This window comes from Struthio camelus, chromosome 5 (genome assembly GCF_040807025.1).
Source record: "Struthio camelus isolate bStrCam1 chromosome 5, bStrCam1.hap1, whole genome shotgun sequence".
Classification (NCBI taxonomy): domain Eukaryota; kingdom Metazoa; phylum Chordata; class Aves; order Struthioniformes; family Struthionidae; genus Struthio; species Struthio camelus.
Genome location: NC_090946.1, coordinates 75,590,429 through 75,602,714, shown reverse-complemented (window position 1 = coordinate 75,602,714; position 12,286 = coordinate 75,590,429). Strand labels below are relative to the sequence as shown.

The 12,286-nt window shown below is 44.2% G+C and overlaps 1 protein-coding gene across 1 annotated transcript in view; it reads left to right on the top strand.

Moving 5' to 3' along the window:
• Nucleotides 1-12,286, top strand: part of SYNE2 (spectrin repeat containing nuclear envelope protein 2) — a 180,897-nt gene that overhangs the window by 135,374 nt on the left and 33,237 nt on the right. The window contains exons 93-100 of the mRNA XM_068947334.1: nucleotides 291-419; nucleotides 1,063-1,217; nucleotides 1,545-1,692; nucleotides 2,912-3,006; nucleotides 4,369-4,603; nucleotides 6,024-6,218; nucleotides 6,460-6,585; nucleotides 8,583-8,738. Coding sequence (XP_068803435.1) covers nucleotides 291-419; nucleotides 1,063-1,217; nucleotides 1,545-1,692; nucleotides 2,912-3,006; nucleotides 4,369-4,603; nucleotides 6,024-6,218; nucleotides 6,460-6,585; nucleotides 8,583-8,738 — 1,239 coding nt within the window. The remainder of the gene's footprint in view (nucleotides 1-290; nucleotides 420-1,062; nucleotides 1,218-1,544; nucleotides 1,693-2,911; nucleotides 3,007-4,368; nucleotides 4,604-6,023; nucleotides 6,219-6,459; nucleotides 6,586-8,582; nucleotides 8,739-12,286) is intronic.

Genomic DNA, 12,286 nt, shown 5'->3' with positions numbered 1-12,286 from the left:
CATACAGCCCATAGTTGCAGAAAGGTATCCCATATTCCCCCCATTCCTTCCAGATATGTATGACTCTCTCAGGATTTAGAGGTTCGCTTTCTTGCTGTCTGCTTTGGCTTAAATTTTGCCCTTATCCAGTGCAAACACTGAAAAAATTCAATGAGTTATAAATACATTGTAATTTGGATGTAACATCTGCTTGCCTACCTGAGGATATGGCTTATTGCTCCTTTTTGTATACTGAATATGTATAGTACACCAGATCATGATTAACATAAATATGCAATACTCATTCTTAGTTCAGTCTTTTACAACTGGAGAATTTCAAGAACCATCTCGAAACGCTGGAGGGTCATGTCAAGAATTGTGCAGATGCCTTAGATAACCTACCTCTAGAGGGAGAAGCAAACAGTGCAGAACTGCTCATGGTATGTTTAGATTCCCAACTACAAAAAGATAAATGCTGATGATTTAAGTGTCTGTAGGATATTAGCTCTTCCCTCCTTCAAGGAACTCTTTGTGTCCTAAGTATCATAGTTATGGCACTTGCATCTGAGTGACTACAGTCTCATGTAGAATGTGAAACGCGATGATTTGAGTTTGTAAAACTAGATTTGTCCTGCAGGCCAAATGGCCTGTGTGGAGGGGTGGAAAACCATGTGGATTTTGGGTTTATGGGAGAGCCTTCTCCCTGCCTTGCTCTGGAGCCAGAGCGGCATGTTGAGGTGAACTTCACAAGGCATCCTGGGAATGCTCTGTGGCTGTGAACAGGAGCTCAGCGGCTGGCAATAACCCCTTGCCCTCAGTGGGGGTACAAAGTAAATCTGCACATACCAGCTCTTGAGTTTCTGTTAAATACTGTTGGAAAAAGTGGGCCCTGTGTAGGGGAATTGTGATTTTTTTTGTTTCCTATCTTCTGTGAAGTTAACACAGAAATATTGTTCTTTGAGTTAGTGTTTTGGATGCATAACATGCAGATGCTTTCTTAGTGTTACAAGAGAGGCTTCTATATTTTTTTGAAATGAAAGAAAGGCGGTACTTTTTGCAGTTGCTTTGATTTTTTATTTCCAGAGTCACACACTGGAGCTCGCAGCCTTGTCTCCAAGCATAGAAAGTCTGAATGAAGCGAGCATTAAGCTGCCCCTCAGTGACTTCACCCTGAAGAAAATGCAGAGCCTGACTCGGCAGTGGAGTCAGAAAACAGCAACAGCTCTGGAGCGCTGCAGGTCAGAAACACAAACAAAATCACTGCTAGCCGTTTCTTTTTCCATGAGGAAAGTCAAAACCAAGTAAAACCAGGGGAAGTCTTGCAAGCTGTTCACAGCTTTCTCATGGGACTTTCCAAGAATTCCTGCCCTTCTAACTCACTCCAGATTATTCGGTGGCTATTTGCGTTCCAAGTCACTTGAAGCAAAAATCTGGCCTTTCACAGGTGAAGAAGGTTGGAAAGTGCCAAGCGAAACCCCATTGTGTTACTATTACTAGCCATCATGCTAGAGTGTATCCAAAACACCACAATAAAATAGGATTTGATTATTTCTTTTGTTTTACAGTGAGCTTGAAGGAACTAAAAGTGATGAAAAGAAGTTTTTTCAGAAGTGTGAAAACTGGATGAAATTTCTAGAAAAAATGAAAGAGGCCTTAAAAGCAGATATTCCAGGCCGATTTGAAGAACTGCAGGAGCAACAGAGGGTATATGAGGTAAAGCTATCTCTAAGAATGGAAATATCTTCTTAAATTGTGACAGTTGGGAAAATTCTTCAGAAAATCCTGTTGCTTTGGAAATTAGATCTGGGCAGAGCTTTACAGGGCATTTCGCTCTTTTGAAATGTGGCCTTGTACTTATTCAGAAGGAAAACTGAAATGTGAATATCCTTTTCCAAAAGGGATGGATGTCTATCTGCAGGGATCAGACCTTTAGGAGTGTGTTCTCGAGTGCTGCATCGTGGAAGCGCTACATTTCTCTGGCCCTGCAGTAACTCGCCTGTTGGGCTGTCCCCAGCTCTGAAACCGTGGCAGCTTGCAGTGCAATTTCCTGGGGATCTGGCAGGAACCTCACTGGTTTCTGGAAGAACTGCATTTAAAATGAAACGTTTTCACAGCTTATTTCCATTTTGACCAGTTGGTAGATTCTGATGGAAATCTGTTTCACTGGCATTTTTCCAAACAATTGGTATTTGCTATAGAGAGCTATAGTGCTCCCCAAGTGTGCAACAGTATCCAGTTCAGAGCATAAGAGTACGCTGCATATTAGCTGCGTTATCTGGATGCAGTTCTACGCAAAGTGTGTATAGACTTTGTCCTAGTGGAGAGGGAATGCAAAAACAACCAAAATACAAAATAATTGTGTGGTAAATGCTAAACATCATGAACTGAAAGTTAGGGAGAGCTTTGTGCTGACTGTGGTGGATCAGAGTTTCACAATACCCCAAGTACTGCTGGTAATTCCACAGTGTCTCTGTGTGTTAATGATACTCATTAGGGCTCATTTTTGTCCCTCTTACTCAGACCTCTCCAAATCAATTCATTCATTGCAATTAAATTATTTATAGAGTAAGCTTCTGCTCATTGTGATGAAGAGTGGCAGAGTTAAATTTAGCCTCTTACATAGCTTTTTACAGCTTTTTATAGGTTACTGTCTAGATTGCATTTCTTGTGAATGAGTCCAGCAAACTTCAGGCTTCAGAACAGCTGTAACATGCAGCTTCTGGTGGGCCAATTACCATGCATGTGCAAATGCCTCCAGGTATCCAAAAAGTGTGGAACCTTTTAGGAAGAATTTGACAACAGCACTTGAAAATAATAGCGCATTCATCATTTAAAATTGTATGCACTGTGACTTTAGGGGGGAGAACCAGCTTTCATAGCAAAGACTGTTAATTGAATAGCTAAAAAACTATTGTCGTTATGCTATTTTCAGATGCTGCAAACTGAAATTTCCATAAATCAGCAGACATTTAACTGCATCATAGCAAAAGTTCTACTCTTCTTGGAATCTGGAGAAGCAGAAAAAAGGTAATCACTCCTCCCCCCCCCCCCCCCCCCCCCAGGTCTTGCGCTAAGATATAACTAATTCAGTGGACAGGATCTCTTCCTTGGAGTCAGTACTGAATATTTGCTCTTAAGATAACATAAACCCAAATCCCTCACCAGATTTGCCATTTAAATAATCCCATGGCACATTTGCAAAAGTGTGAGGTGGTGCAAAGAGAAGGAAACACAGCTATCCTGGCCAAACTCCTTTTTGGATATTAACTGAATGTTCTGCCTAGCAAAAACAATTGCTCCTGGATAGGAGGCTTCCTTATATATTGCTTCCCTGCTGTTGTTGAAACTGTAACTGTGTTTGTGGTTGAGAAGCTACCTTCTTGCAGGGCAGTGCCCTTTCTCTCTTCCCAGACCTCTCCACTTTTTAAAGTGCAGGTGGATGAGACTCTATCCACATATTGCCCCTGGCTCACGTGGTGAGGCGTTGAGTCCTCAGCCACATAACACAAAACATGGTAGCTAAATCTATCTCTTATTAATTAATTAGTGTGGTATTACACTTTTGTTCTTGATCAATGTAGAATGAGAAGTAGTATGTAATATTTGTGAGCAGAGGTTCAACTGCCTCAGCCACTTCTGCTGTGAAGACATTTCCCCTCTCTGCCAGATCTGGCTGCTTCCACAGAGTTTGTGCGCTCCCCCAGCCACTTCTGTGTCAAGTCCATAACTTGGCTTAAAGCCGCCAGGGAAGGTAGGGCTAAACTAAGCAAAGCTGCTGGGTTTTGTGTTGAAGCTAACCCCACAAACACAACGATTTCTGTAGGAGCTAATCTAGGGGCCACGACAGAGGAGCACAAGGAATAGCTGTGGGGTGTCGTAGCAACTCTAGCTAGGTCTGCTGGATCCCCTAATCATGTAGGAGAGGCCAAAGAGCTGCCCAAAAGGGTTTGACAATAACAAAGAGCCCTTTCACTTTGCAATTATGGCCCACTGCTGTAGGACACAACTCCCCTTTGCAGCTTGGTAAAAGCACAGATCGATTTTGCAGCAAAAGCAGAGGTCCTGTCTCACTTGCGTCGACTCTCTTGTTCTTCAAAAAAGTATTTAGTGCACATCGCTTCGGTGATTGTTGTACTACGTATGTTGCCATGCCACAATAGCAAAAATGACTTGCGTTATCCACTCTTGTACCATGTAAAAGATTTTGCTTTGCTTAAAAGATTGAATACAGAGAGCAAGGCTGAGCTTATGTTGAGTGCACAGACCTTTCACATAGCTGGATATTTGAATCGGAATTTTACACTATTACAAATGGAAATCCATCACAATTACTGGAAAATACAGCTTTGAAGTTAAAATATACTAACATTCAACACCTGTTATCTGCAGAACGGAGTTTGTTTCCAAGCTCACCTTGCTGAAAGAGCAGTGGCAGAACGTTATCCGGATGGTTCAGCAGAGGAAGAAAGATATTGACGGGCTCGTGAGCCAGTGGCAGCTCTTCAGGAGTTCCCTGCAGAGTCTCAGCAGACTTCTTACTGATACAAACAACTTCCTCATGGCTGTGAAGAGCCAGGACTGCTGTAGCCTTTACCAGCTTAGAAATCTAATTCATGATTTTAAGGTACTCTTTTTATCTCTGATAAATCTAAAATCTTTGGGTTTTTTTCAGATTGAATCAACTTCTGTCCAATAAAAGAAAAAGGCTTTAAAATCAGCTGCTTGCTTGAGCAAAACCAGTTGCTGACCTTTTTCTTTAAGCTGAGAGCAGATGAGAAAACAGTGACATTGTGAAAGGCTCATTATACTAGGAAACTTCTTGGGAAACACAGTCATTTAGTAGCCTTGTATGCTTTAAAAATACATCTAAGGTAGCTATTGATATGAGCATGGAAATCCAGGCTGATGGAGGGCTTAGGCAGGAAGGGTGGGCAGCAGGTATCCTCCAGGTCTGTGTGCATTTTATCAATAATGGCTGCTTTAATGCTGGGCTTGCAGCTTGCCTGCCCGAAGCAGGCACGCACGGGGCAAGATTGTGCATAGGGGCTCTGCATGTGCTGTGATGGCAGGAGGTGCCGGGCGCAAAGGATAGAGCGGCTGCAAGGGGTCTGGCCTCGGACACGCTGCCCGGGACCCGTAGATCCTGGCTGTGCATTGTCAGGGCAGCGAGTTTGCATTTATGAGCCCGGAGAAATATTTTCCCGTGTTACTTTTGGATGTCTTACTTTTCCATTTAATTGTGCATCCCTTTGTTTTATGAGAAGGTCAGTGCAAGCACTGAACTCGGTTGTTGCTTAAGGCAATCAAAAATGTTTTTAAAATGTATTATTGCACTCCTCTATTTGCATGGTCCAAGGTTTATCATAGTCCTACGCTCCTGATGTTGATGGCTTAACACATTTCCAGTACTGCGTTTGGTGCTAGCCCGATTTGTGTCATCTTCATTTTTACCTGCTGTTTAGAAATGATTTTCAGTAGTTTTTATGAGTTACTGCTTATGCTTTTCCTTAATGAGAAAAGTGAGAAAATCTTCCTCCTACTCCAAATTGCCCTTCTCTCCTGCTGTTGCTTTATAAAAAGAAACAATGATCATATCTGCTCGTGTTATAGACTAACTTGTGTTGTGAGCAAATTAAGATTGATGGCTTACTTCACTTGGAGTACGTCACAATTAACAAAGATGCTACTCCTCAAAAAAATATCTTATCTGTTGATGCTAAGGATGCTACAAGACTTTAAAATAATTATTTTTATTCCCAAATTACTCATGCAGCTAAAATTTCATCTTTTTGTAACAGTTCCACTTTCGTTGTATTGTTTCAGTCTGTAAAAAGCTATTGTAGAGTTTTATAGATCAGAAAGAGTCTGATTTTTCTGAAATTACAGAAGCACATAGAAGATGTATTTGCTATTCTTGCACTGAACCAATTAGTGCCTTGTAACTCCGTTCTTTAAGTCTTCTCCTCTTCCTAAGTGAAATGCCAGGAGTGTTTCGAAGGCTTGCTAGGGACCACTTAAAAACTTTAAATGTTTTTCTTTTAAAGAGTAAGGCAGTAATCCTTCAGAGGTGGCAAGCCATGTACTCCTTAATAATCGACGTCGGGGAGAAGCTGCGCACGGTCTCCGACCCCGAGACGAATGCGGGTCTCCGGGAGGAGCTCAGCCAGCTGCAGCAGCGCTGGAGTAACACCCAGGTCCAGCTGGAGGCCACGAGGATGGGGCTTGCCGGTGCCGCGCAGGTACAGAAAAACGTTCTGTAAGGCAAACCTTAAATATTAGAGGGTGCAAGTTCTTCTGTAAGGAATCATGCACAGATTCCTTGCGGTAGTACCGTGTTGTCAAAATCCAGATAAACAGAGGCCTAGGATTATTTACTTCAGTAGGCTGGCTTGAAGAGGCTACTTTGTAACCTGTCTGTATAGTACAATAGGTCATGATAAGGCGTCTTAACCTTTTGTATCTTCCTTGTGTAACTTCCAGAGTTGGAACTGCTGTGAAAAACAAACCAAGGAATTAGGAAGTAGGCTGCAAGAGCTGAAGGAGAAAGTGAAAGATCCACTTCCGGTTGAACATGATGAACTCTACAAAGCCAAGGAAGACATTAAGGTATGGAACAGGCAGATTGTATTTAAATAGATGTATTCTTTGCACAGCACCTAATCCCTTTGAAATCAGTTTTCCATCTTACCTGCTCTTGAGTGAAACTGAATCCCTTTCCCGTATGCCATCCTGATTGCTGCCAATCTGCAAATTCAGCTGGACCATTCTGCATGGATGAGAGAGATTATTGCTGCAAGAAAGTTATTTTGGGGTCGTTTCTTTTCCCTGCTTCTGCTCCCTTTCTGAGGCCTGAATTTACAGTCCCTCAAGCAAGTTAAAACTCCCTGCTCTCTGCTCAAACGGGCTGTCTTCCTAATGGCTGAATCTCCCTTCTTGTTTCCCAGCCTGCTTTGGACACAGAGCTCCTCAGGCGAGAGACCTTATTATTTTCCTTACGTGTCTGCAAATCACCATGCATACCTGTGGGATCTCAGAATAATTAAAGAGAAGGAAAATTTAGAGTAAGGGAGTGGCGAAAGCCCTTGCAACCCATAGCGCTCCATAAAAATTAAATGGCAAGGAAAGTATTTCCAAGGGATAGAGACATTTTTGTCTGGACTGGTCAGCCTTTCATCATCCTTTTATGAAGCAAAGCGTTGACCTCTGTGGTGAGAACAAATAAGCTTATTAATGAGCCAAGGCTTTGAACTCGTTATCAGCTGTCTGAAATCTTCTTTGTGGGCACTGGCTGCCTTCCCCACAGCAGCAGTCTTGCTGTAACCCTGAAGTATTTTTGAAACGGCAGCGCCTGTCCATACGCAGCTCCTGCTTCTCATTCCAGCAAGGGAAATTTGGCCGTGAAGACGTCAGGGCCAGACAGTGCCAGTGCAGATGCTGCTCTTGGATGTCAGAGTATAATAAAATTCAGGACCAAAATGGCATTGGGGAGAAGGGACCTCCTTTCCTCTCTCTGCATGTCACTCTTCTGTGGAATAAAGTTGTTTTTCTCTCAGGCCTTGCATGAATCTAGCAAAACCCCATGAAATTCCCACATTGGCTCCAATACTACTTTGATTAGACCCTTGTTAAGGTGCATAAATGTATGTACTCACATCTGCAGGGAACAGTTTATGGTGAACTCGGGTAAATTTTATTCTCAATTCTATTTAATTTATCCTTTTCTAGTTATTTTTACCTCCAGTCTTGAAGCAGATCAGCAATTCCTTTTTAGGATTTATGTAAGTGATTGGATCAAAAGAACTGTGAAAATGCTCACAGGGCTTGGACCCAGCACACCTCCCAAACACAAGTTGCTCGCACGTTTTTTCCTTCTAAGTGAGACCAACTGGATCAGACGTAAGAATGTTTTTGTTGGAGGAGCCAGCAGCACTTCCCAGTGACTGCCTTGTAAAATGGGACCTAATGCCTCGTGCGTGGAATATGCGGCGTCCCCGCTGCATGCAGTGAGGTCTCTGCTTTTCTGGTGACCGATTTAACCCTGCTCAGGAAAGCACAGACCTTGCTGCAAAAGAAAAGGGGAGCTGGGGGAACGAAGGAGAAAGGAGAGAACATGTTTGTGTGACTGGAACAGTTTAAAAGATCCAGATTTGTGAGAAGTCTGAGGAAGAGTCTGCGAAATCAGTCATTAGTGAGGGGAACTGATGGGGGGGGGGGAGTTAAACGAATAACACATGTAGGTGCAAACCAGCTTATCAAAAAAAAAAAAACCCAAAAAACAAAACCGAAGAAGTGGGCACGTCATCCCTCCTGGATGCGAAGCCCCAGGGAGCACAGGGAGCATTTAGGGGTTTTTGGACACGGCGGAGGCTGCCGCCGGCACCGCGTAGTCCACGGGGAGCCCTGCCACGGGCTGCAGCAGGTGCAGAGTCAGGCCCGGCGTGAAAGCCGGGGGGGGACCCAAGGCAGCGGAGCCGAAGAGCTGTACATGCCGCTGCACGTTCCCCTGCTCTCCTCCCCCACAGGCCGGTCGGGGGATTAACGAGCAGGTTTGGAAACCAGAGGAGCTTAGAGCCAAGGCTTGTTCTCCGTGCGTTTCCATGCAGGAGCTGGAGCAGTCCCTGGCGGACTGGGCCCACAGCATGAAGGAGCTGCGGGCCATGAAGGTGGAGCTGGCGCACTGCATCCTCTCCGAGGACATGCTGGTGCTCAAGGAGCAAGTTGAACATTTGCACCGGCAGTGGGAAGAGCTCTGCTTGCGGGTGAGTTTCCTGCATCCTCTGCGTTTTCATAGCGGCGTATTCGCAGGGCCGAGCGGGAAAGGGGGAGCGGGGCAGTGGGTTTCTGGAGGGCTGCGCTCGCTTTTTAGGGCTGCCTGCAGATGGGACTTCTCACCGCGCAGCTGAACAGGGGTGAAGTCAGCCCGCGGGCTCTCCCTTTGTGTCCTGGGCACACGTTGCTCTGTGTGGGGTTTTTTTTCTTTTTTTTTTTTTCCAAATTCTTTTAACTAGTGAGCGGCTGAATTGCACGCAGCCGAAATGCAGCCGTTTACCAAAATACAGGGCTTTGTTCTGGGCTGCAGACGGGAGGGAGGGCAGCAGGGAGGGCTACGCAGGCGGCCCCCGGGGGTGAAGCAGGCAGAGGAAGGCAGAGGCCTTTGCAGGTCTGAGGTAGAAAGTACCAGCAGAGTTGTTGTAAAAAAAAAAAAAAAAAAAAAAAAAAAAGTGTTAAAATACTAACTTTTTGCTAACAGGGTTTAAACGCATTAAGACCTGGCTCATTCTTTCTTGAGCTTGGTGTGAAACATTTGTAGTCTTTGTGGCTTGTTGCTATATTGCACTTAGTTTAGTGCTGCATGTAAAGCCGCTGGGGAAAATTCACCGGCGGAGTCGCATGAGCTTGATTCACTCGGTTATTATGCAGATTCAATGCGTGTTTGCTTTGCCCTGTTAACAGGATTTAGAGAAGTAAAATATTTCAAGCTTAAGCTGCTCTGGATGGCTCTACATGTCAGCAAGGCAAACTCTGGCCTCTCTTCACTCGCGAGTTGGTAGCTTCTATTTCACAGTTTGCAAAGAAGTATTGAAGCAAGTTTGGCCTGAATATTTTGTGTCCAATCCTTACATGGGCAAAGGTAAAGCAGTCTTGGTGGGAATATTGCCAGAGTAAGGAATGAACAACCATGCTCGTTCCACAAACTTTGGTGTGATGAACTAGTTGTTTGGGTTTCTTTTTTGCATTGTAATGAGGAAGAAGAACTTAGTATCTTTGCCTTAAACTAGACAGTTAATCTGTGATCAATATTTTCTCTGTTATTGTTCCTGAGCTGTGAAACAATGCCAGAGACACCCTTCTCCCCCTACCCCAAATATAGGCCAATATTTTAAATCTGGGATGCCCTGAAAATAGAGCTATCTTTTTATGTACCCAGCTGCGGTCTATCCAAATTGTATACTTCTGGCAGATTTTATTTTATTTTCAGTTCAGATTTTATTCAAAATTTCTTTTTTGATGTCCTGAAGGAACAAAGTTTAAGCAGCCTACCTTGGAGAAAGAAGCAAGAGGTGACATTAATGTTACCGTAAGTTTTACACACACATAAAAATCTACAGTGGGAGGAAACCTATTCAGTGCTGCAAGCTGAAGGTCACGCCGAAATGGTTGCACAGCCCTAATTGGCCTCCAGAGAGCTGTCACTGATGCTCAGCTCTGGACACGGGTATGCAGGAAAGCCAACTTCATTGGTTTTGCTGCTAGCATAACTGCTTTGTTTGGTTATCGAATTAGAAGAGTTGAAGATGTATTGTCTGAAAACAAACTGCAGTGTAAATGCAGAGACCTGAACGCCTTTGCAAGGGAGATGCTGCGGCAGCTGCCATGGACGTCGGAGCAGGGCGGCCAGATGCACATACTGGGCAAGGCAGGGAAATAAACACACTTAATGAGCAGATGCACTCAGAGGGATTAGTTTTTACATAGCTGCCCTTGCAAGGTACATTTAGGTCAAAGATTTAACTGCTTGTATCGGTGAGGATCCCATCCTAATGAACGCCAACATATGTGACACCTTGTCAGAGGGCGAAGACGTGTCGTGAACTGCAAAACTGTAAGAAACACTACTGAAGTGGGAGCAGGGGGGCAACGTGGAGGGGAAGGATGGCTGGAAATGCCCATGGAGAGGTCTGCCATCAGGTTGGAGAGGTAAAGCTGGGGAGGAAGGAGCTGGTGCCAGTGCGGCTGGTCCAAGGAGAGCGTGCTGAGAGCAAGGCCTGGCCAGAAGAAGGGCTGATGCGCCTGGAAGCTTGTCCCTGACCCTTTTTGGCTCGTTCCTGTTTTACCCCGAGTCTGTATTCATTAGCCAACTAAAAGATGCTTCACACTCTTAAGAATCCTGCCTTGCCCCATGCTCAGCAGGCAGAACGGAGCCGAGATCATTTGCAGGATTTAATGATGGCTTTGCTGACGTTTGTTGTCTCTTCTTCCATGGGCTGGCTTACCTTACCCCTCTGCATGAGGCGGGTGCTGGAGGAGGGCTGAGCGATTGCCCTCCCGCCCCACCGATGCTGAGGGTATGACAGGCTGTCCCAGAAGCAGGGGCGCTGCAGCGCTCTGTTGGACTGTCCGATATCTCTGGGGTTTCCAGGAGACTTCTCTCTAAACTTTGGAAAATGTTTTCCTTTGTCCCAGTACAGTGCTGTGGGTCTCCTCTCTTCACTCAGATCGGAGAGTCAGCAAGAAGGCTTTAGACATCTGTTTCACCTCCTCAACCCTCTCTTTAAAAAAGTCAGAATTTAACGGACAAAAGCAATCACTTGGGGGGATTGCTCAGTGGCTCCCATTTTGGTCCAGGTGTTACTTGGAGCTGGTCTTGCTTCCCCGTTGTATGCTTAAACTTCATGCCAAGGTGCAAAATGGTGTTAAAGGTTAGTTAGAGGAGAATCGGGAATGGCGTTTTGAGGAGACGTGCTGTATGAGGTGCACGTTAGATGTGAAGAGGGGGTACGCGGTGGTATTTGGAGTGGCCATTTGCAATCAAGTCAAGCAAAATGTTTTGCTTAGTTGTCTGTACCCCGAAGTTTGTTATTGACGGGAATTAGTTATCTGTTTTGTTTTACTGTAACTTGCACTGTTGTTCACTTCCTTCTTCCATGGCTCTGGGTTGCCTTAGTACAGGAATCCATCAAAGCAGACTAACGAATACGAATATATACTTAAACCTCCTAGGCTAGAATAAGTAGCACTAGTTCCTAAAATAGCAAGCCTGCTTTTCTCGATTATGGTGGAGCCGTGGTATTAGCCTTGCTGGTTCAGGTACCATCAGATTTTAATTTCCCTGTCTAGACCTTATGTTCGTGCATCCTGGTAAGGAAAAAATCCACTTTTTCCAAGAAAAAGGATAGATTCTTGATGCTGAACTGTTTGGAGGTTCTCCAAGAGCAGATGAGCAAATGGAAGGAGAACAGGGAAGTATTTACAGAGATATAATAATTGCCGTTAGTGGTGGCAGAGTTTCTCTTACAATTACAGAAAAGCAAGAACTTACCTGGCTATTATTTCTTTTGTGTTGTATAAGAGACTTCATTCAATTGTATGTGGGTAATTATATATTTTACATTACTACTTTGTTTGGCATTTTAAAGTTTTCACTAAGTGATACTTAAATTGTTGCATAACATCATTATTTCTAAAGCTGTCACCCAGTTTCATTCTTCTGAAGGAGAGAATCTGCTGTTTGCTAGACAACTTCTGGCCCTGCTATCCAAAATAACATGTAATAACAATCTGCTTGCTGACTTTAGAAAGAAAGCTA